Raw genomic sequence first — 22858 nt, forward strand, 5'->3', positions numbered from 1 at the left:
TTCAAATTCATCTCCCTTTTGGCCATAGAATTAGTAAAAATTCTGCCTGACTAAGGTTAACATGGCTTGGATAGGTGGGTTCCCCTGCTTCTTTTTCCCTTTCACCCATTGCAGGAAAGAAAACCACAATTGCCTTTCTTTCTTTTGAGATTGTTCTAGTCACTTGGACTAGAAGGAGGAACTTGGCAGAAATGTAGTCAATTTTACCCTGTTAAAAAACAATAACACCCAAATGTCCAACTTTTCTGTTCTATGCCAGTAAGTATAAGTACAGGAGGCCAGACTTAGATCAATGGTCTTGACAGTGACTATAAATCTCACCACTGTGCAGGAAGGCTAGAGTTCAGGAAAAACAAACAACCTTACTTCAAAAACTGAAGTTTCGTGTGGACAAATCTAAGATCCAGTCACCAGATGTCAGCCAAGGAATCAGAAATTGCACACACTCAGGAAGTCAGGTCCAAGGTTGGAAAGTTGTCTGCTTGTGTAAGTTTGACTCTCAAGTACTGAATCAGCCCATGCCTACTTTCCTGAGTCATAGCTCTTTCCTTGGAGGAACCTTGCTGAACATTCCTGTTGTACTCACTCCATCAATCAGGATCTTTTCCTGCCCAGTCTCTGAAACCGTAGACTCAGCCTATCTATGGTTTGGCTGCTGATTATGTGATTGCTCCAGAAGTGCAGGTTCATCATGTAGAACAGAAGTTCCCAATCTTGGCAACTTTAAGATATGTGGGGGATTCTGGGAACTGAAGTCCACACATCTTAAAAGTTGCCAAGCTTGAGAAAGAACTTCTACATCTGCTGTAGAAGATCTTTCTCTTTCTGACCTTTTGGCAGATATCTGAGGGGGCTGCTGACCCCTGAGTTGTGAAGTCTTGCTTCTCCAGTTCAGAGTCTGATTCATCAGATGGAGCCATAATAATTTCATCTGCTGAACCTATTTTTTTTTTAAATAGCCATTTTGCATTTTCCCACTCAGTTAGTCTAGAGGAAGAAACTTGGCAATTAATTTCGCCGGTGTTATACAATTAAAAGAAATCAGGCCATATTTCACCATTCTTAGGCTAAATCTGTTAAAGGAAACAAACAAAATGTCCAGCATTTCACTGTTCCATGATTAAACCATGAAGACAAAAATAAAATGGTAGAATGATGTCAGACACAATAGCAGCTCAGTACAAAACACCCATTAAAGGGAGACTCTGTGTGTGTGTGTGGGGGGGGGCGGGAGAGCATGCCAGCAAAGCATAAAGCATAGCCAGCCAGTTAAAAAACAGTATTTGTATAAGATAGTATGAAGTGCAATGAGTGCATGGATCAGCCTTACTTGTCCCACTGGAGGAAGAAATACACTACATTTGAACAAAAAAACTCAGGGGCAGGGACACCTTCTCATAAGTTTAAGGACGAGCTGATGGTAACACAATATATTCCTGCCATCTTCAAATAATGGGATCATTCTTGAACAAGGCAAACAGAAAGTGTGAAATTAACCCTAAGAGACAGTGACTTGCCCAAGGTTACCCAGTGACATTTAATTGCTGAGAATGGACTTGATTGTAGGCACCTCCTGTCCTATCCTAACACCTTAACTATTGCTTAACATTTCCTCCCTGAGGAAGAATCAAAGCCTCAGAAACCCAGTAAGCCAGACTCGCCAAGGTCCAGAATAAGAAGATCACTTTTTGGGGAGCTGAAGAAGAGGGTGGCTGCTTGGCATCTCTTCCTTTGTTTCTCTTTGTTATGAAAGAGGGCCAAGGACTCAGGTTTAGAGGGTTGGTACCTTAAAAAGCGCTACGTTGTGGGGAAGAACAGTTAAACTTGTATGCACCCTACCTGGAAGGAACGCTTTATTTTCAAGGACCTCTTCTAGCGAGTTAACTGATGGAGACTAATGCCTGGTATGGCTGGAACTGTTGGCAGATATCATGGGAGGAAAAACTTACCTTGAGGGAGAGGAGGAAGAGCCTGTATCAAGACAAAGGTCAGATTTAAAAAAATGGAACTCAGGGTTGAAATGTTTTATTTTATTTATTTATTTATTTATTTATTTATTTATTTATTTATTTATTTATTTATTTGATTTGTCAATTGTTTACAAGATAATAAGTACAAGTGTATACATAGTTGTGAATATATGAAATGGGTACATATAAGAAAAATAAAAGAATAAGAGAAACAATAGGACAGGGACGGTAGGCACGTTGGTGCGCTTATGCACGCCCCTACAGACCTCTTAGGAAAGGGGTGAGGTCAATAGTAGACAGTCTAAGGTTAAAGTTTTTGGGGTTTGGGGAAGAGACTACAGAGTCGGGTAGAGTATTCCAGACATTGACCACTCTATTGCTGAAGTCGTATTTCCTGCAATCAAGTTTGGTGCGGTTTACTTTGAGTTTGTATCTGTTGTGTGCTCTTGTGTTGTTATGGTTAAAGCTGAAGTATTCATTGACAGGTAGGACATTGCAATGTATGATTTTATATACCATGCTTAAGTCGGACCGAAGACGGCGTAATTCGAGGTTTTCTAGTTTTAGAATTTCGAGTCTGGTGGCATAAGGTATTCTACAACGGGTAGAAGAGTGGAGAACTCTTCTTGTGAAATACTTCTGGACTTTCTCAATTGTGTTAATATCACATACGTAATAAGGATTCCAGACTGATGAACTGTATTCGAGTATTGGTCTAGCAAATGTTTTGTATGCTCTGGTTAGTAGTGAGATATTACCAGAGAAAAAAGCAACGTAGGATTAGGTTAACAACTCTTAATGCCTTTTTGGCTATGTAGTTGCAGTGGGCTCTAGCACTTAGATCATTAGAGGTGAGTATTCCCAGGTCCTTTACAGAGCTTGGGTCATCAACAAGATCTTGACTATTCAGCTTGTATTTTATTTTCTGATTTTTTTACCAATATGTAAGACAGAGCATTTATTTGTTGAGATTTGAAGTTGCCATATGTTAGACCATTCAGATACATAGTCTAGGTCTTTTTTGTAGGGTAGTAGTATTGTCTGTGGTATTGAACAGCTTTACATCATCAGCGAAGAGAACGCAATTGCTCTTGATATGATCACAAAGGTCGTTTATGTAGATTATGAAGAGAGTTGGTCCTAGAACACTGCCTTGGGGAACACCACTATTGACAGGTACTGGATTAGATAGGGCGTTCCCAATTTTGACCATTTGTTGTCTGTTTGACAGGAATGCTTCTATCCAGTTATTCAGTTGTCCAGAGATACCATAAGATTTTATTTTTAGGAGTAGTTTGTCGTGTACCACTGAATCAAAGGCTTTGCAGAAGTCTATGTAGATTGCGTCTATTGCTTTGCCCTGGTCGAGTTGTGTAGTCCATATGTTTTTGCAGTGTAAGAGTTGAAATGTAACCAGTGAAAATGCCTCAATCACCCTCCTTAATTCCCACAAAGACCTAGCTTTCATGAATAAAGGGAAGGAAGGAGAAGTACAATCAGACTAGATTCATTTATTGATTATGCGCCATGAAGTAGTTTTTGACTCTTAGCAACCACATCAATAGATTTTCTCCACGTGATCTATCCCTAACTTGGTCTTTCAGGTCTTCTGACAGGGCACTGATATGCCATTGTAACTGCTTACTGCTGGTCATCCTGTTCTCTTGTCTTCCATTTTCCCCAACATTTCATCCTTTAGCAGAAATCTAGGTCTTCGGATAATGTGTCTGAAGTAGGATAATCTCAGCCTGATCGTTTGTGTCTTTAGTAAGAGGTCTGGATTGATTTCTCCAGTGATCCATTTGTTTTCTTGGCTTGGATTGCCAAGATAGCCTCTTGGATTGGCTTTCACCTAATTACTTTCAGCCTAGAGTTGTCAACCTTTCTTGATCCATTTGTAATCTTGCCTGAAGGCACAGGTATTCACTAATTAAAAAAGAAAGAAAGAAAACCTAGGACAAAATCTTGCAATATTACTAACAAATTTATTAATGAAAACTAATATTTTTTAATAAAATTTTGATAGCTTATCATTATAGTTTATTCTGTATAGCATCATGAAATCTATTTGAAAAAGGGAAAAGATATTTTAAAATAATAACGAATAAAATAATAAAATGACCCCAGATACCTGAGATATTTGTACCAGCTTCATGGAACATGCATGCCAATATTTCACCTCGATTCATGTAGTGCTTGAATAACAGTATGACTTTTTAAAAAAGACATTCACAGTAGGTGGTTCTCTTGATTCCAGTGAAAATGAATAGCTGAAGATTCAAGTTGCTGTTTGTAGAGATGGAACCTTAGGGGGAAGACTAGCCTAATTTGATATGTATGAATGTGTCCCATTATGCCTGACTTTTCGTGGTAAACACCAGCATCTTATTCACAGACAACTCTGGGAATATATAGTGATGTATAGTCATTTCTAAAGCACAAACAAGGAATTAAGCTTTGTATTTCAGTTACAATCAGCAGGAAATTTTACTTGGATCCATAAACAATACCATTTGGGGAAATACACCATGTTTAGAAATAGCTAATAGCTCTAGGAATACATGACTGTAACTTGTGGTATTATAAAACTCTAGATGTCTTCAGTCTATTAAAAATGCAGGTACATTGTTATTTCAGTAAATGTTTAAGTGATCAAATATCCTTCTTGCCCTGTAAAATTCCTGCTTGCTGTTTAGGCATGATTTCTGAAGGAATAATGGAGGTAAGACATGATTAGACAGATAGTCTGTTTACATACTATGAAGGATGACATTTCTCCATCTCTGCATTATAGATTAATATTATTTAGTAGGCCTTTCATTTTCTCTATTACCTCTTGGCAGTTTTCAATAGTAGACTTAGAAATATGACCCTGTATCTGATCCTAACATGATTGTGCAGCAGTAGATATTATTCAAATCAATGTTCTTAATATAAATGGAAATAAGTTTAGAAACTGAAGATTGGATATTTTCTCCTCATTAAGTGTAACAGAAATAAATCAGGGTTTTATATTCCTTGATGAAATAAAACAATATTGTGTAGAAATCAATTGCTTAGAGCTTCTGTCCTAAATATGAAAGTACGGATCACTTAATTCAACAATGTTTACTGCTAAGTAGACATATAACATTGTACTATAAGTCCCATTGTTTCCCCAAAGTCCTATTGGTTTCTCCTGACTGTGAACATTAAAGACTTTAGATATTTATGTTGAACTATTGCCGTCATGAAAACTTTCAGCGCAGTTGACGTTGGGAAGCAACTGTACAATGAATGCATTTTTAGCTATTTTAATGAACTTGTGTTTTGCAGTCACTGCCACCCTTAGTACAGTTTTCATAAACAGTTGGAATATGGAAATTATCATCTGGGATTCCTTGGGTTATTTTAAGTACTGGATTATTATCATTATTTTTGTAACACTGTTTGCTGTGATTGCCTGAGACGTATTCAAATTTGTTGTACTATCTATTTTTTTTTTACCGTGCATTGATGTTTGTAATTTTATATGTACTTGGAGTTGGCACACATTGTTGACGATCATCCACGCTGCTTTGGGAACAAAGTTGTAAAGTTTAGCCTAATGATTAAGATATGGAATATAGATTGATGGGATTCATGCTGAGGTCCTCACTTGGTCGAAGAGCTCCCTGAATTATTTTGGGTCAGTCAACCTCTCTTAGCCCACACTACCTCACATCATTATTATTAAAAAGATAAAGGGATATGCCCTTTTATCTAGTGGGAATCAGATGCACATCTTTTCTGTTGCACCTTGTCTTGTATCCAGTAGGTCACACACTACTCAGAATCTTCTATTTTTATTCAAAGACATGTATTTTAAAAATGCCATGCTATTGTGGCATAATGTGTTTTTGTTGTAGATTGAGTGGGACTGTCAAAACAGAATATCTGAATCATATTGGGGGCATCTAATACAAACTTCTTTCTGTAGTTCTATTTAAAAAAACCAACCAACCCTGGCTAATCAACTGTTCTTTAGTCATTTCATTGAATTTGCAAAGGTATAACATTTTAGTTTCTTAGAAAACGTATAAATCTGTATTTATAAAAATACCAGTTTTTCTCTGCAGTGTTTGGCAGAGGCATCAGCCTGATCAATTTCATTGTCAGATTTAATTCAAGCTGCAGTCCATCTTCCTCCTGCTGCTTGACTCGTCTTGGGAAAAATAGTCTCAGCAGCACCTGTGACTTTCTGTATAAATGAAGCTCCTATGAAAAGAGTGGGGCAGTGGTCAGAATGCAATATGCAGGTTAATTCTGCTTGACAGTTGGCTGCCAGCAGTTTGGCAGTTCGAGTCTCATTGGCTCAAGTTTGACTCATTCTTTCACCCTTCCGAGGTCAGTAAAGTGAGGACCCAGATTGTTGGGGGCAATATACTGACTCTTTAAAACCGCTTAGAGAGGGCTGTAGTGTAAAGCACTGTGAAGCGGTACATAAGTGCTATTACTAGTGCTATTGTTATCACAGCTAATTGAACTGAACTGGTACAGAATGCCCCCAAGTTATGTCTTGTTACCCTTCCCAATTAGTCAATCTCCATAAGGTATTATAACATTAGTACAGACCTGGCATCCAAGGAAAGCATGTTGAAGAAAGTTGTGGCAGCTCAAAGTGGAAGGATAGCTTTGGAAATAATGTACAGTAGAAACTCTTCCTGATCAAAGAGCACACCAAACACTGTAATCAGTTAACCATATATGTACATCACTTAACCAAAACTTCATGGTAATTTCATCACATATGTTGACATATAACAAGGTGACATTCATCATCATCATCATCATTTTGCTTTTATTCTGAAAAAAACACCTTTCCTAACATATTTCATCGTCACCATATATAATTGAAGCATTAAAAATTTAAGGCATTGTTCATGGTTTCAGACAGATAGCATCTTGCTGCTGCTGCTGCTGTTTTTTGGCTATGTTTTATTGCATAATTTCAGTTAATAGTGTTTTTGAGCACCTTTGGAGAACTTTTATTCCATGTCTGAATAAGGAGAGCAGTTATAAACGATTAAAAAAATATTCTTAAAACAATAATTATGGAAAGATCTGGGGAAGGATTTTATTTTTTAAAATGCACATACATCATTTAGAGTTTTAAGATGTCATATTTAAAAGAAGAAAATCAGAATTTCTGGGTCCCTGAATTAATTCCAAAGCTTCTTTTCTTTATGGAAAAAGACTGTATATACATATACATATTCATATACAATTCTGTAATTGCATTTTGGAAATGCAGACAGATTCTTATAAGCTAATTTCTGCCCTGAAGATTAGCATAAAATGACTAGTTGAAACAAGCATTTTCTCCTGTGCAGGAAGGAGCCTGTAGAATTTGACAATAAAACTCTGAATCAGTTTTGAAAAGCGCCTTAAGTATTGGGATTACAATAAATAAATACACATTATATATAAAATCTGCTTACTCAGCAGCATAGCAGACTTCGTTAGAATAAATGTATGTGGTTTATTGTTCATTGTAATATCTTATACTAATACCAAATAGAAAAAACGTGTCTCTTGAAACTGGGTTCTAAAAGTAGACTTAAAAGAAAGGTAAATAAAATCCAAAACTATCATTTAAAAAATGCATTGTAGCATATATCTGGTTCTTAGACTATTTCCGTTCAGCTATGGTAGGTTAATAAATTTCAGATTAGCTAGCATACTTATTCAGCCTTTGTGTTTATTGTGGAAAAAACAAATGGTGGTCTCAAAATCCCTTGCCAGTTTTCTTTTAGAAAATATATATAATTTGAGGTATGCAGCAGTAGTGCAGTAGTCATTTATTTTGTCATTCTCTGCTTTCTACGGACCATGAAAGGCTTTAGGCTCTAAAATAGAAGCACAATCATGGCAATTCAATATTAATTTTATTTATTTATATTTATTTATTTGATTTGTCATGACAAAATAATAGAAATAAGAATAAACATAAGTATAAATACATGAAATAGGTCCGAATAATTGTGGACAATAGGACAGGGACAGTAGGCACAATTGTGTGCTTATGCACGCCCCTTAGATGACAAGTTTTCACCACTCCTCCCATCTAATACCAAACATTTCTGCTTTGTATCCAAATGCTACAGAATTTCTGCAGTCTACAAGAAGGAACCCAGCGAATTTCAACAGAAATTTTTTGTTTCTAATGTAATGTTATTTGAACTGGTGCTTATGGCCAAATAAATAGTTAATGACTTGCAGAGCTGGTGGAGATGCAACATATTTTTCTGTTGATAATTGCATTTCCTGAGAAGCTTGACAACAAATAAATGGATACAGAGATTAAGGCTCACCCTGTATTTTCTATTTATAAATAAAATGTTTTATTTTTATTGTTTACTTAGAATTTTGATTTTTATGGCTTATCTTTGAACTGTCTGATGGCTACCTTTGAATTTTACATGTTTTTTGTGCTAAACTCCCAAGTCCAATGAAATTGTCAAATTTTAGGGCTGGATTTATGTGCAAAAAAAATGAATAGGAGAGAAACTCACAGAGAGATAAAAGGAAACAGCTTGGAGTGGGTGGGAGACTTTCCCCCTTTCTGGTTCTCTTCGAGTATTACAGGTTGCCCCAGAAATAAAGTTTACTAAGAACATTTGGGGAAAAAAGTGAAGCAATTGCACATCAATCTTTGTAGAATTGTATCTTTGTTATTGTAGAGTGCTGTAATGATAGCTTTGCAAGGGTAATGCGATAGTATGGTACCTGCATTGAAATGGTTAATTCATTTGAATGGGGCAAAAAAGAGAGAGATAAATCTGAATTATTCTTTCATTGCCTTTTACTTCTTGATCTTTGTTCATTAACCAGGAGATTGAGGATTTAGCTGGTTGTTGTTGTTTTTAGTACATTGCATTTTGGAGTATTTTAAAGCAGAGATCCCCAACCTTTTATCCCAGTGCCTGGGTACCGCATCAGCTGGGTCAGCGCTCGGCCACCGCATCAGCTGGGCGCCGCAGCCCGGTACAGACAGTTGATAGGCCGCTTGATGAATGCCCGGTGAGCTTTCACCCGGAAAAGCTCACCGGAAGCACTTTTTCACCAAAAGATGGCGTGGCGCCTGCAAACCAGCGCCCTGGTAGGACTTTGTTCCTGCTGGACCCCGTACCGTCCGCGGACCGGTGGTTGGGACCCCTGTTTTAAAGGATATCTGCAAGTGATATTTGGGGGGCTGCCCCAATTATTAAATATTTTTCAACCTCTGCTATCCTGCACCGTCATGGTTTAAGACTAGTATGAATCTGGAACCTATACAGCAAGGGACTTCAAACTTGCCAAGTTTAAGACTTGTGGACTTCAACTCCCAGAATTCCTGAGCTAACATGACTGGAGGAGGAATTCTGGGAGTTGAAGTCCACAAGCCTTAAAGCTGTCAAGTTTGAAGACCCCTGTTATACAGCATTATTTTCCAAAAGGCTAGAAAGGGCTAGTTTGGAAGAAACATCTCCTTCCCCCCTGCTCCAAAGACAGCCTGAGATGATGTCATTTCATTGTTTTTCTTCTTAATGGATTGTCTTTGGTATAACAAAATTGAAGGAATTGGTGGGAAAAGCAGAAGAGTTCCAAAAAAGAGATGAGAACATCTGAGCCTTCCCAAACTATTTTCTCTTAAGTAAAATTTGGTGATTATATTGTACGTTATGAGCTGGGATGGTTAGTAATTCAAACCTTATTGGCAGACACCTTATTTTAAAAGTTCCAGTGTGTGTGGGGGGAGATATCAATCAGGCTGGACCTCTTGATCCACCCTCATCTTTCTAGCTAGAGAGTTTTTAACTGCTCTTCCAAGGACTTCTCCCATACTTCTTCCATAAGCCTCTCCCTTCAGTCCAATTCTAGGGAAAATAGAAAAGAAGGTGCTTTTAATCTTCATGCCCAAACCCCAGAAATGCAGAATTTAATACACTTTGTGCCAGATATAAAATAAAAGTTATAGCTGTACAACAGTGAAGTCTTGCCCATGGGAAGATTTTAATGAGAAATTCCCATTTGAAATGTATAGAAATATATTGGAAAAGGAGAATGCAGGACAAAGCCATGGTCATAAATATGAGTCAGTTGCCAAGCATCTGAATTTTGACCCTGGGAACACTGCAATGTTTGTAAGTGTGAAAAATGGTTATTGGTCACTTTTTTCAGTGGCGTTGTAACTTTGAACCATCACTAAATGAACTGTTGTATGTTGAAGACTACCTGTACAAATTGTCCTCTAAAATTCCTCTGTGAGGGAGATGTGCAGTAAATAATAAAGTGCTGTGGAAAAAAAATGAAAAATCTTCCTGACCATTTTCTCTAAAGCTTGCTACTCCTATTTACTGCAGTATATATACCAGTATCTATTTTTTACAGCAAAGGATTTCTGCCAGAAGTCTTGGTACAGTAGTAAACTGTCTTGACTTAGTTTGACGTTCTAATATTGATTCCCATGCTTCAAAATAATTTGCTGTCTAAAGTGTTGATTTCTGTATAGATTTAGAGCTGTTCTCCAAAACCAGGTTTGGCTTTGAATACTCAAGAGTTTACATACTGTAGTGTGAAATGCTCCATTTCAAACTCTTGGATGCGTCTGAAATCTACAGTGAAGTGTAAAAGGATTTGAAAAATATCAACATGAAGTAGATACACTCCCTGTATTGTACTTGTCACATAAGTGCCATTTATCTGTCTGTGCTTGTTGGGCATTTCTGAAAAGACTTTTATGTACATTCACGTACACATATATATCTTATTCACTTCTGGGAGTAAAGTTCTATTGAAGACAAATGTTAAAAATATGGAATAAAGCAAAAGTTACAGCCATAAGCTGTATCCAATTTTGAGAGATGTTTTATTTTTAAATAAATTATGTTCCAGTACTTCAAAGAACCTTACATGTGCACAGAGGACATGCAAGCATGTGCAAGTTTCTTTGAAATAGCATAGCATATTTTTGATAAAAATCTGAATTTTCTTCTGTTAGAAGTGTTTTATACTACTAGGAATATACCCAAGTAATCTATGGTATAAATCAAACCTTATGTTTTTCAGAGGATAGATTCCAATCAGGAGAAGTATGAGTTAGTTTTCCAAGTGCACATGGTACAGCATGGTGCACATATGCTATGATCAGCTTTAGGCTCAGACAGTCACAAAACCACAAAACCTAGAACTGCTTAGAGATCTAGAACTGAAGATAACAGGAAAATTCTTGGTCAGACTCAAAGATCTTCTGGAACTGGCCAGATGTTGAAAAAATTATGTGCACAGTGATATCATGATGCATACCCCATCTTTTCATAAGTCCTTTCTAATGTCAGACACGTGCGTAAATCACTGTTGTTAAATCATGTCCCATCATTTTCCTTCTCCTTATTCTTCCCATGAATGCCTGTGTAGGCAAAGTGCAGATGACTTTATAAGTAACCTTTTTACATGACTATCCCTTGGCTATATAGTAAGTTTTTTACATGACTATTCTATGGCTGTGGAATAGAGGGCAAAACAGAAAAGTCTTAATATTGAGGAGTCCTTGGTGCTCTCTGAGCTTGTTTTCTTGTGATAACTGAAGATGTTACCTACTTTGGGTAATGAAACATTTTCAGAAAACAACAACTGCAAGATAATGATGTTATCTACTTTGGATGAGGAAACATCTGTAATGTAACATCTGCAAGAAAACAACCAAGCTCATAGAGCAGGGGTGTGAAACTCAAGGCCCTTGGGCCGGATCCAGCCCATGGGGTGCTTAGATCTGGCCCACAGGGCTGCCCTGGAAACAGTGGAGGACTGGCCTGCGGTGCTTCTGCCAGTGTAAATGGAGCTTGGGAGGGCCATGGGAGGTTCTCCTGAGATCCATTTTCGCTGACAAAGAATTGCAGGAGGCCAACGCAGCCAAAAATGGAGTTTGGGAGCCTGTTTTCGCTGGCAGAGTGCTCAGGCCCCCATAGGCGCCTCCAATACGAGTGATGTTGAGCTGGCCATGCTCACCCTGGCCACGTCCACCATGGCCCCCCAAACTCAAACACAACCCTGATGCGGCCCTCAATGAAATTGCATTTGACACCCCTGTCACAGAGCATCAAGGCCCCCTCATTACAAGTTGGAGCTACAAATATTATCTATCAGTCTTAATATTCATTGAGTTATCCAGCCAGACTGTAACTAATTTTATGATTGTTGTAAAAATCTACTTTTCGAACAATTGTGCAGTCGCTTTTGTTCTCAGTTAAGAGTTTGGCTAGACATCATTACTGCTGTTTCTTGACTCAAATGTGCAGTTTCTAGATCCTAATAAAGCAATGATGTAGTATTATTCCAGTTTAAAATGTGGCATCGATCTTGTTCTTCACCTGGGAATCTGAATCACCTGCAAGGTTATGTTTGTTTCTTTTTATAATACTCAGTCCTGAAAAAAGAACGGGAAATAACCACCCAATTTCTCCTCATTCAGATCAGGAAAATTAAAATATGCTTAGTAGTAGTTTCTGTACCATGTTCTGTCTCTCACAGGTGAGTCCTTGGAGGTCTAAATTCAGTCAGCGTTTCGCTGATATTGTGCACAAAAGATACAACCAACATACTGTACAATGGAAAGATGGTTTTATTTGTTGTTCTATGTTTATGTTTGTGGTTAAAAAATAGCAATAACAAATAAATTCAGTCAGTGTTTCTAGGTCGTGTTGCACTGGAGATTTCCCCATACCCAGCTATAATTATCAAATATCATTCAAATGCTGATAAAAGAATAAAAAAGTATTGTAGAAGATTTGTAGAGATGTGCCTAAGACAGGTCCTTTTCTTAGGATAAGAAACATGGAATTTTAAAATGAGAAACTTCCTGTCAATGAGTTATTAAACCAGTTGGGATCTGCATGAGAGAGTCCATACATGAAATAAATTATTAATCACCAGCTCAGATGGAATGACAACTTTCCTACAGAGATTGCCCTAAAGGTAGTCCTCAACACAGTTGGGACTGGAAAATTCATTGTTACATGAATTAGGCATCATATGATTGCACCCAATTTTATGATCTGTTTTTTTTCCATGGTCATTAAGCAAATATTATAATAGTTAAGCAAGACAACAGCTGACTATGATTTGTGACCTTCCCTGCTGGCTTTCTCAACGTTGCTTGTCAGAAGCTGGTTGAGAAAGTTGCAGGTTCAGGAAGCTGCAATTGTTATAAGTGTGAGCTGATTGCCAAATACCAGGATCATGATCAAGTGACCATGAGGATGCTGTGATGGTTGTAAGTGTGAGATCTGGTTGAAAGCCACTTTTTTCAACTTTGTCATAACTTTGAACAGTTGCTAAACAACTCAAGGAATGCCTGTATTAAAATAATATAAATGCAGTTAGGCCAAATTCTAACTTCATTTTCACCACTGTCGTTTCTGCACTTTAAATGAACACATAACCTTTTAAAGGAAATTATTTTGAAACTTGTCAGATGTTTAGCAAGGTGGATTTGTTTTTTGAAAAGTGAGTTATATCAACCCTGAATCATGTTATGTAAGGTGTCTAGTACTAGCTGCAAAATTTGATAGCATAGTAAATAGATTGGAGCCTCCTAACAGGAAGTTTCAACATTATTTGATTCATTATTTGATTTGATTCAATCATATTCCTTTAGAGTCTCAGATTGTGATATTAAATGTCAGCATGAAAACATTCCCATTAATCATGCAAAACTTGGTTATCCACTAAAACTCACATTGCACAGGTAGAAAGTACCAGCAACTTCTAACAAAATTATTATTCCATGGATTAAAGTAAGCCAGAGGTGAGAGATTTTTCAGAAGTGGTTTTCCATTAACTCCATTCTAGGGCTAAGAGAGAATGAGTTGGCTTTGTGGCTAAGATAGGACTAGAATGCAGTTGGCTTTGTGCCTAAGGACTAGAATTCAGAGTCTTCTGGTTTCAATAGTCTGGTGCCTTAATCGCTACACCAAATTGGCTCTTTATATTAAACCATGCTAAACATCTATTACCTAAGATGTCTTTCTGCTGCTTGATCAAGACTATTCTTTTGCACAAGAAGTATAGGTGAAATGTGTTTTGTTGTTTTAGCTCTTCATTGCCGTTAGAGTTTTATTTTTATTTGTTTTGAGTTTTTAGTAATATCAAATTCTTTTAATTCTCTTTATGGTGAGAAGGGATTACCACAATGTTAATCTACTCCCACTGTGATTTTATTGTAAGTTTGCATACAATGACCCTTGTGCATAAATGATACTATTGGATCATAATAGTTGGCTTGAATGAATCTATGACATCAAATTCCATCTTGGCTGTTCTGGCTACACTAAGATGATGCTATGTTTGATCACACAGTTTCCTTTCATTGGTGCAGAGATATCATCTGCCTTGAAGGAGATAATTACATAACTCTTTTTTTGGGAAATACTTTTAAAACTAACTTTAGACCAGGGTTGTTCGTCTTTTCCAGTGAAGGTAGGTCTGAGAGTGATGGTCAGTTAGCTCTTAGTACAGCTGTGTAGTTTTCTGGGTCTATTTCAATTTGATTTCAAGACAAGTCATGACATACAGATTTATTAGTTGGCCTTGTGGATGATGTGAGGGACTAAGATGGGTATGTTTGTGCTCTTGATATTTCTATAGATTTTGATGTCATTACCCATTGACTCCTCCTGGACCACATTGGGAAGGTTTTTTTTGGAGGGAGGGTGAGGAGAGAGGAGAGAAGCAAGCCATGGCTCTGCTATCTACTACTAGGAGTAGTATAGTTCTACTTCTATTCTGGAGGCAGTTGCCTGATGAGATATTTGGGGAACACTGTTCCATCTTCAGTCCCTATATTATGCGGTACCATAAGATCCTAGTCTGGCTGTCTTAACATCTTTATGAAGTTGTTAGATATGCTTATTAGGAATTGTGGATCTGGCTGACACCTTTCCTTAAGTGTGCTTATGCCAAGTTCCTGCTTGGCTCTTTCAATAAATTGTGAAATATTTGAATAGGGTATAGATTTAATACATCTAGTCCCAGTTTACATGGTTAATTCCCACATTATTCTATTCTGTTCTACTCTATTCTATTTATGTATTTTATCGAAATATTCACTTATGGCAGTGATGTGGTATATAGACTTGTGTATAGATGAGCCTGGTGATGTGGTGAGGAGTTGTTACATGAAGGGAAAAACTAAGGTGATATATAATCCAAGTCTCTTCGAAGCTGAGAGCTATTTTATAAAGCTCCTCAAGCTGAAGATAGATAATCACATGAATCAGACGGATATACAATGCACATAGTTTCTATAAGTCAGTCGTTTCTATCCTGGAACGTGGCTAGAGAGAATGGGAGGAATAGTCTAATCGAATGGGACTGACTATTATGAGATACTATAAATAGAAGGTATAAATGTGTGTGTTTATTGAAAATAGCAAGAATTTCTTCTGTGAGTAGATTAATAATTTATGTTTTTAAAAAATATTTGTCTTGGCAGTGTTTTAGATGACGAGAGCAGCAACCTGCGACAACAAAAGCTTGACAGGCAGGTGAGTTTTTAAAATGTTGCTTGTGCTTTTACATGTTGAAAAATAGAACTTACGTAACTGGACTTGTCTAATATAAGGAAAATATATTTTATTTAAAAGTCTGTAGAGATTCTCAGTCATCCAGGTCATGTTGGTCCCAAAGGTGCTTTTTCCAGAACGCAACTGGAATTTCTTGTTTTTTCTTTTGAAGACATTTTACTTTTTATCCAAGAAGCTTCTTCAGCTCTGACAGTGGAGAATGGAAGGATTTATATTCCTTGCAGACAGCTGGTCATTTGCATCCTTTTAAAGGGTTGTTGAAGCACTTGGAGGTTTATCTGTGTCCTCAGGGTCACCTGAATAGTGCTTCTGGTTCCTGTAGTCTGCAATTTTTCCTCTGAAAATCCATTCCTAAAAGTCTGTAGAGATTCTCAGTCATCCAGGTCATGGTTGTCCCAAAATGAAACGTATTCAAAAGAAAAAACAAGAAAGTCTAGTTTCCTCCTGAAAAAAAGCACCTTTGGGACAACCATGACCTGGATGACTGAGAATGGGTAATGGAGTACAGTCCGATACGACATCTACTTCTGAGGGGCTTCCTGTTCTTGTTTTTATTTGAAATATCTAGCTTTCAGTTGTTTTCGTTTAATATTGTAAATAGTGTTTATTTTCACACAGATATTAGCAAAAGTGATGATGCGTTAAAATCAAACAGGATAACATTTGTTTCAGTACATAACTAAGGTACATAGCAAACTTTATGTTTGCAGTTTTCATCCTGCTGTAGCATTTGAACTGATTTTTTGTCCCTTTGCATTATTTGTAGAGAGCATTGCTAGAACAGAAGCAGAAGAAGAAGCGTCAGGAACCAATGATGGTTCAGTCCAACGTAGACAGCCGTACAAGGACCCGTAGAATGAAACAATCTGAAGAACAAGCACCACTGGTTGAGTCTTACCTCAATAGTAACAGCAGCGCTATCTATCATGGTATATACCAATTTATTGTACAACGTTATGTGGACTGGCAGGATACACTACACCAATAAATACCTCTAATAATTAGTTTTAGAAAAATAAGAGTAAATTTTGGCTTAACACAAAGTTAATACTAGTTATATTTAACTTTAATTGATTTAAATATTTATTACTGCCGTATGATTGCCTGTTGCACAAATAAAAGATACATGTTAAGCAGGGTGATAGCGGCACTGAAGATGTTACCAGTCTCAAAGGCCTGTTCAAAGCCCTCCATCAAAGTGGGCTTTGAGGTGGCTTTATGAAACATTGAGGTGCTTGGTACTCATGGAAGGCCTTTGTCAATCGGCACAGGTCAAAGACAACCCCTTCCAGCAGTTTTGGAAAAGCAGCCATCTGAAAGAAAGTACCTTTCTTTGATGAGTGCTGCTAAGGTGGATCATCTTGCCCCAGATCAAATCCTTCCTTTGATCTAACTTGAGGCAGCTTCATAAAGCATTGCCACTTCACACAAGCCTCATTATTTATATATGCAGTTCAGAATGAATTCATATAAATTCATACCCTGCTCTGCAAAGGGTAATTGGATTCTGTACTAATTTACTCAGCATAAATCATGTTTTATTTATGCGGTCTGTCCATCTCACAGAGATTCTTTTCCCCCCTTTCCCTCAAATTGTCTCAGAGAACAAAGGCTTGTTGCTTGTATTAGTAAGCTATAGCCTAGTTGAAAACAAACAAGCAGATCATTGAACAAATCAATTCAGAATTCTAATTCGAGATATAAATTGACCAGGGTCACATTATTTTACTTCAGATATATTATGCCTAGCTCTCTGGAAAATGCTGTAATGTTGGGAAAGATGGAAGGAAAGAAGGAGAAGAAGACAACCAGTAACCTAATAGAATGCAATAAAATCCATTTGTTTTGTGGATCTTTCCTTAATGCAGACAGTTTATAAATTTTGTTGCAGACAGTTTATAAATTTTTTAGAATATGCAGTATTTACATAACAGTCTGGATGGAGTATTCTATATTTTGGCCTCAGATGTTTATCATTTCTTCTTCTTTTTAAAGTATATTTTAATTGTTTACATCTAGATATATCGAATACAGTGTAATTGGCCATGGCATTCCAACTACCATAAAACAGAAATAAAAACAGAATAACATATATACTATTTTAAACAGTGCTAGTGTTGTACAATAGTTTCTGACCGTCATATTCTAATACGTCAACTCATCTTTCATTCTAATACTTACATTCCTCTGTCAATAATACAAATAGCGTCTCTTTCCAAGTCCCCCTCACCTGATTCTTTTGCCTTCCAACTTCTACCTCATGTTTCTAACAATTGATAAAACCTATTCCATGTTAAATAGTATTCTGTATCTCCTTTATTGTTTATTTTTAGCATTAGTCTGTCCATTTCCACACAGTCAAGTATCTTCCTTATCGTCTTGTCCTCTGATGGGGTGTTTTCATTCTTCCACCGCTGCGCATATACAATTCTTGCTATGGTCAAAACATGTAATGTTAAATATATTGTCCCTGTTTATCATTTCTGTTTCAGCCATTTTAGACTTACCCCTTTATCAAGAAGTAAGCACAGGGAGAATCCCTACCATAGCTTGCCTGAGACTGAAAGCCCTTTGGCCTGGAAACTGGTAGGGATGATTACAGGCTGGTATTCCTAACAATCCCTCTAAACAGATAGAGGCCTGCACCACATATAATCCCTGTTGTAAAGTTCCTTGAATTCAACAACTAAAGGAATTGTGCCACATCTCAAAATTGTTCAAGGGAATTGAAGGAATTCTTGACTTTTTAAAGAAGATTTTTTTAAAATATCAAAATATACTAAAATATATGTGGTGGAATGTAGTCCAGAATCACAAGAGGGAGGGGCTCTTTCCTAGGCAATGGAAAAAATATTGCACCTTGGAATCTTTTATGTATAGAAAAAGGCAAAGGTGATCCTCCCCCTAGACATTCATAGGGTATATCTAATAGCTCCACAGTTAAGTACTTTAGTCTAGCAATATTTCTGTCTATAGGCAAACAACAATAAACTACTCAGAAGTATCTCTAGTTGTCATTCTTGGATCTGCCAATATAACACTAATTGAAGCTGGAATCTAGCAATATGTGGATTTCTTGCTATTTATCTGGCAGTCCCATTAATTAGTCTTCCAAGTTGCTTCCTTCCATCATTTTGATGCTCTGGTTTAAAGCCACCTCTTCAGAAGAATGGCTTTTAAACTGTCAAATAATTAGCTGCCTTGGAGCTTGCCAAAATTCACTCCGAATATATCAGCAAAGCTAGATGCATAGAAGTTTTTTTGTTACTCAAATTAAGGGGTATCTTTTTGTCGGCAGATACTGCATTGTGTGTCTTTATTTTCACCAGCTATCAACAGATGGGTATCTTTTGGTCATGGAAGAAAACCACTTTCAACACTATGTGTTATATTGCATTGTACTGAAAGGTTTCTAAATTAAGAAATGTCAATTCAGAATGTCTTTGGCTTGTTACAAACTGGACCACAGGAACTCTCAAAAGCTATATATCATTAGGGTAGAATTTTCTCTCTATTGACCTGCCAGAAACCACACTGAATTCAATTTGGGGCTTGCTTCTCGTTAGGCATGTTATATAAGATCTTACTAGAAACTGCATTTTTATCTTGCAGAGTAAAATATTCACAACAATTATATTTATTAATTAAGTATGTTTCTATGACCTGAATCATAGGAGACTGTAGGTAGCAAACAGATACTAATATTTAACTTGATTAAAGTACTTTTATTGTAAATCTCCTTTATTATATATTATTGTATCTTTGCTATTGTTGCATTGGCTATGGAAGCTGCTTTGATAGACCATTCAGAGTTCATTGATAAATGTTTCAACATAGTAAAACAAACCCCAGTAGTAACAAATAGTAAAAAATTTTAGATTAATATGTTAGAGCTAATATTAAGAGCCAGGTTTTTATCTGCTTCTGGAAAGTCATGGAAGTGGGAACCATTCTCATTTAGAGGGTAAGATAATACACAATGGGTGATCCTTCAGTCAGCTTCCTTGGCTGGCTGGCCCTGAGCCAGTTTGGATGGGGCTTTTTTTGTGTGTGTGTCGAGAGAAACGATCCAAGGGAACCCATTGGATCACACATACCCAGCAAAGGAAGCAACCTTCCAGCTGGCTCAAGGCCAACATAAATTTTAAAAGGGAAGATGTTTCCCCTTCTTTGTCCAGCAAAGCTTTAGCTGGCTGTCAACACCCACCCCCCTGGAGAAATCAAGGAAAGCCTACCTTCCTTTCCAAAAAGTAGTGAATTTCTTTCTCTCCCTGTATGGATCTGAGCATAGCACATAGGAGGAGCTGGTGGGCCAGAAGGAACCTTCCCGAGGGCCAGAGGTCGTCCATGGGTCATAGTTTGGAGACCCCTAGTCTAGCAGTTAACAGAGTTGGTTTTGCTACTTTGGTAAGATCAATTCAATGTGAAAGGGCACTTTGGATAAACACAAGCTACAGATGCTTATACAAGAAGTCATTTTTGTGAATTGGACTATTTATATTGAAGCCTGCATTCTGTTTCTACAATTGTTCCTGCCTTATTTCCACTTTTCTGGGTTGCAATAGCTGTGATTGCTGGGCTGTGATTACATAGACTCCTTCCACTTTATCACAGAGATTTGCAGTCTAATAGTGGCTCATTCTGTGGTCAGGAAGATAGACTTTTTTAAAATCCATTTTTGTCTTAGATTCTATTTGAACTTATACAATGAATAGTGTTAAAGAGAAAATAGGGGAAATGTCTGATACAGTATTTTATTTGATATATTTAGGCATACGCAAGGTTTTGGTGAGATATGTGCTGAAACACTATTAATTGGAGCAATGCAGTACAACACATATTTGGAAATATTCAAATAGCTATGAAAAAAATTGGTTGAATCTTTGTCAAGTTGAAGCAACCCAAGATGAAGCAGATCCCTAAATTTCTTTATTATTCGTTGTTAAGTTTATGTACTTAGTATGTGAGATCATACTAAGTGTGATACAGTGTGATACAGTAGTTAAGTCGCTGAATTAGGAGTAGAGAGGCCAGGTTCTAGTCTTTTTTAGGTATAGAAGCCAGCTGTGTGGCCTTGGCCAGACATTCCCTCTCAGTCCTAATCCATGTCAGACTCTGTGACAAACTAGCTAATAAACAAAACCCATTGTTGCATTAGAAATGCTAAGAAGGTCAACAGCATTGTACTCAGCATGTTTCATTATGACATAATCATGGATGTTTGGTCATACCCCTACCTCTTCTTCCCCACCCCAGTCCTGCAGATGCCTACTTGAAAGCCTCGTTTTGTTGTTTGTATCACCAAGAATGTAATTTTAAACATCCAAAAGCGAAGGTTTTGTGCTTTTCAAATGCTTTCAACTATAATCTCTTTCTAAACTACAGCTAGCATGAAAATATTAATTATAAGTATTCCCTGAGTTGCTTGCTCAGTGACCATTCAAAGTTACAATGGCTCTGAATGCGGGGGACTTATGACTGGCCTATGTAGTTGTAACTGTTGTGACATCCCTGTGGCAATGTGATTGTTCAGTGCCTGGCTCACAATTAACTTTGCAGCAAGCTGCAGTCAGATGATTCCCTGCCAGCTTCCCACAAGCAAAGTCAGTGGGGAAGTTGGCAGGAAGTCACTCCCACTCCCGCTGCTCTTTTGGCCCACCTGCACTCCATAGTACCTACACGTGACACCCCAACCATTGTGATACTTGTCTTTGCTTTAGCTCCTGCCCATGGCATCTCCCGCAACATCCTGTGGCCAGCTTACCTGGGACTCTTACGTCTTCCCACTTAGTGCTGTGGTTACTGGGACTGCAGGATTGTTGTTCCTAATTGATAAGGGCATATAACATCGTGATTTATGACCATTTAGACAGAAATGCTGGTCCCAACTGCCATTGTTACCTTTAGTTTGGGAGTTGTGGTCCAAAACACTTGGGACTGGACCACAATTTCATTTGTCTACTCTTTTGTATAGAATCATTAAGATCCATCTTGGATCATAAAAGGACATGTGGATTATTCACATTCTTGCTGACATTCATATGAAAATTTAAGGTCTAATGATCTTTGAAGTAATTTCTTCTCTTTAATACTAATTCCTCAAACTGCTGCTTACGGTAATAGCTTCAGGCTAAATACTAATTAAAGTCCCCAATTACTGATATAATAGGAAAACAAGGGGCAGTTGTAAAAAGTGTTATGTCTTAGAATAAACAGAGTAGCAACACATGCAAATCAGTCTGCAGACTACATCCTGTAATGAATGTTTAGTATTTGTTAAGATTCACCAGGTTCAATTTTGGAACACTGATAAAGAAAATACTTTCTATAATCTCCTGTAACTTCAGTTTGAATGATCAGATGCTTGTTCAGTAAACCATGAGGGAATAGCTTCATGCACCCACTTCTTGCCCTTTTACCATTGTTAAATATAGTTTGGTAACTAGTACTTACAAGGAACTATACTTAATGTTTTCTAAGTAAGCCAGTGTTAAAGTTAGCTACTAAATCCTAGCCATATTAAGGTGTCATTATACAATATTTATTTCTTATTTTTATTGATTGATTGATTGATTTGATTTTGTCAATCACTTACAAGATGATAGATATAAGTATAAACATGAGTAAGAATACAGGAAATAGGTATGAATAAATGGGGACAATAGGACAGGGACGGTAGGCACAATTGTGCACTTATGCACCCCCCTTACAGATCTCTTAGGAATGGGGTGAGGTCAATAGTGGGATGAGGTCAATATCCTTGGTTTTGATATAGGAAGGTACAGCAAAATATAATTTATAATGTCTCTTTTTTGTTTTCATTTATTTTACAAAAAACACTGCCAAAAAGTTTGGACCAATGTGGATATTGGCAATTTTTGGAACTGTGTTTTGGATATTCTCAGCAAATGGGAATGATTTGTCAGTTCACTATATAACTACAATGGAATCATTTATGAAGAAAAAAAGTCTTACATTCTCAGCTTAGTTTATCTTTTTTGTAATATATACTTCCAAATAAGCAGTGGTTTTCAGCCACATACCATTTTTTAGTTTCTAAGGATATGCCTGAGACATAGGTGTTCCTTTGGGATCCTGTAAGAGTCGTTGGGTTTCAGCTTTCCATGTTTTCTCCAGTGGAGAAAAGCCTGTGATTGCCAGAATTATTCCTTGCAGTGCATGGTGGGAAATTCTGGCTCTTCCATCACCCCAGAAAATATGGTCTCCTTCATGAAGAAGAAGATAGCAAGCTGGTGGACTTTTAAGAGGGACATCAAACCCACACCTTACATTATCCAATTAGCC

At 37.2% G+C, this 22858-nt stretch overlaps 1 protein-coding gene across 6 annotated transcripts in view; it reads left to right on the forward strand.

The window, feature by feature from the left end:
• TUB (TUB bipartite transcription factor) overlaps window positions 1–22858 on the forward strand; it is a 119124-nt gene that overhangs the window by 65083 nt on the left and 31183 nt on the right. For all 6 annotated transcript variants that reach the window (XM_026668345.2, XM_026668346.2, XM_026668348.2 and 3 more), the window contains exons 2-3: window positions 15463–15514; window positions 16320–16482. In XM_026668345.2, the coding sequence (XP_026524130.1) occupies window positions 15463–15514; window positions 16320–16482 (215 nt within the window). The remainder of the gene's footprint in view (window positions 1–15462; window positions 15515–16319; window positions 16483–22858) is intronic.

This window comes from Notechis scutatus, chromosome 1 (assembly GCF_049901735.1).
Source record: "Notechis scutatus isolate UNSWTSFEM ecotype Mainland chromosome 1, rNotScu1.2, whole genome shotgun sequence".
In the NCBI taxonomy this organism is placed as follows: domain Eukaryota; kingdom Metazoa; phylum Chordata; class Lepidosauria; order Squamata; family Elapidae; genus Notechis; species Notechis scutatus.